This window comes from Eimeria mitis, genomic scaffold (assembly GCF_000499745.2).
Source record: "Eimeria mitis Houghton genomic scaffold, Emh_scaff192, whole genome shotgun sequence".
Taxonomy (NCBI): Eukaryota; Apicomplexa; class Conoidasida; order Eucoccidiorida; family Eimeriidae; genus Eimeria; species Eimeria mitis.
The window spans coordinates 13828-14509 of NW_013570241.1; the positions used below are offsets into that span (position 1 = coordinate 13828).

Here is a 682-nt window from a genome sequence, read left to right on the forward strand (position 1 = left end):
TCTTTCTTCACGCACATCCAAATGTCTTGTGCGAGGTCCAACAGAGCAGCAGCTAACGCTTCTGCCTCATCTGCTGCTGCAGTTGCTGCTGCTGCTGCTGCTGCTGCAGTGTCTGCTGCTGCTGCAGTGTCTGCTGCTGCTACTGCAGTGTCTGCTGCTGCTGCTGCTGCTGCAGTGTCTGCTGCTGCTGCAGTGTCTGCTGCTGTTGCTGCTGCTGTTGCATCTGCTGCTGCTGCTGCAGCAGCTGCTGCTGCTGCAGCTGCCGCTGCTGCAGCAGGAGACAGCCGCACTGCCAGCTGCTGCTCTCCCCCCGAAAACGCGCTCATTTGTGCGTCTGCAGCATCAGCTGCTGCTGCTGCTGCTGCTGCTGCTGCTGCTACTTCTTTGCTGCTGCAGCGGGTGTTGCTGCAGCTTTACCTGGGGCTTTGCTGCTGCTGCTGCTGCCACTGCTGCTGCTGCTGCTGCTGCTGCAACGCCTCCTGACTCCTGCGGTTGGCTGTGTGTGTAGACGTCCGCTTGTTGAACTGCTGCTGCTGCCTGCTGCTGCTGCTGCTGCTGCTGTCTGCTGCTGCTGCTGTTGTCTGCTGCTACCGCTGCTGTCTGATGTCTGTCGCTGCTGCTGCTGCTGCTGCTGCTGCTGGCACTGTCGTTATACAATGCAGCAGCATCTGCTTCTGTTTAG

At 59.7% G+C, this 682-nt stretch overlaps 1 protein-coding gene across 1 annotated transcript in view; it reads right to left on the reverse strand.

Moving 5' to 3' along the window:
* Positions 1–139: 139 nt before the first annotated feature.
* The window catches only part of EMH_0002700 (uncharacterized protein), a gene marked incomplete at both ends in the record, with an annotated part of 3834 nt that continues 3291 nt past the window's right edge, over positions 140–682 (reverse strand). The window contains 2 exons of the mRNA XM_013496109.1: positions 140–268; positions 418–674. Of these exons, the coding sequence (XP_013351563.1) occupies positions 140–268; positions 418–674 (386 nt within the window). The remainder of the gene's footprint in view (positions 269–417; positions 675–682) is intronic.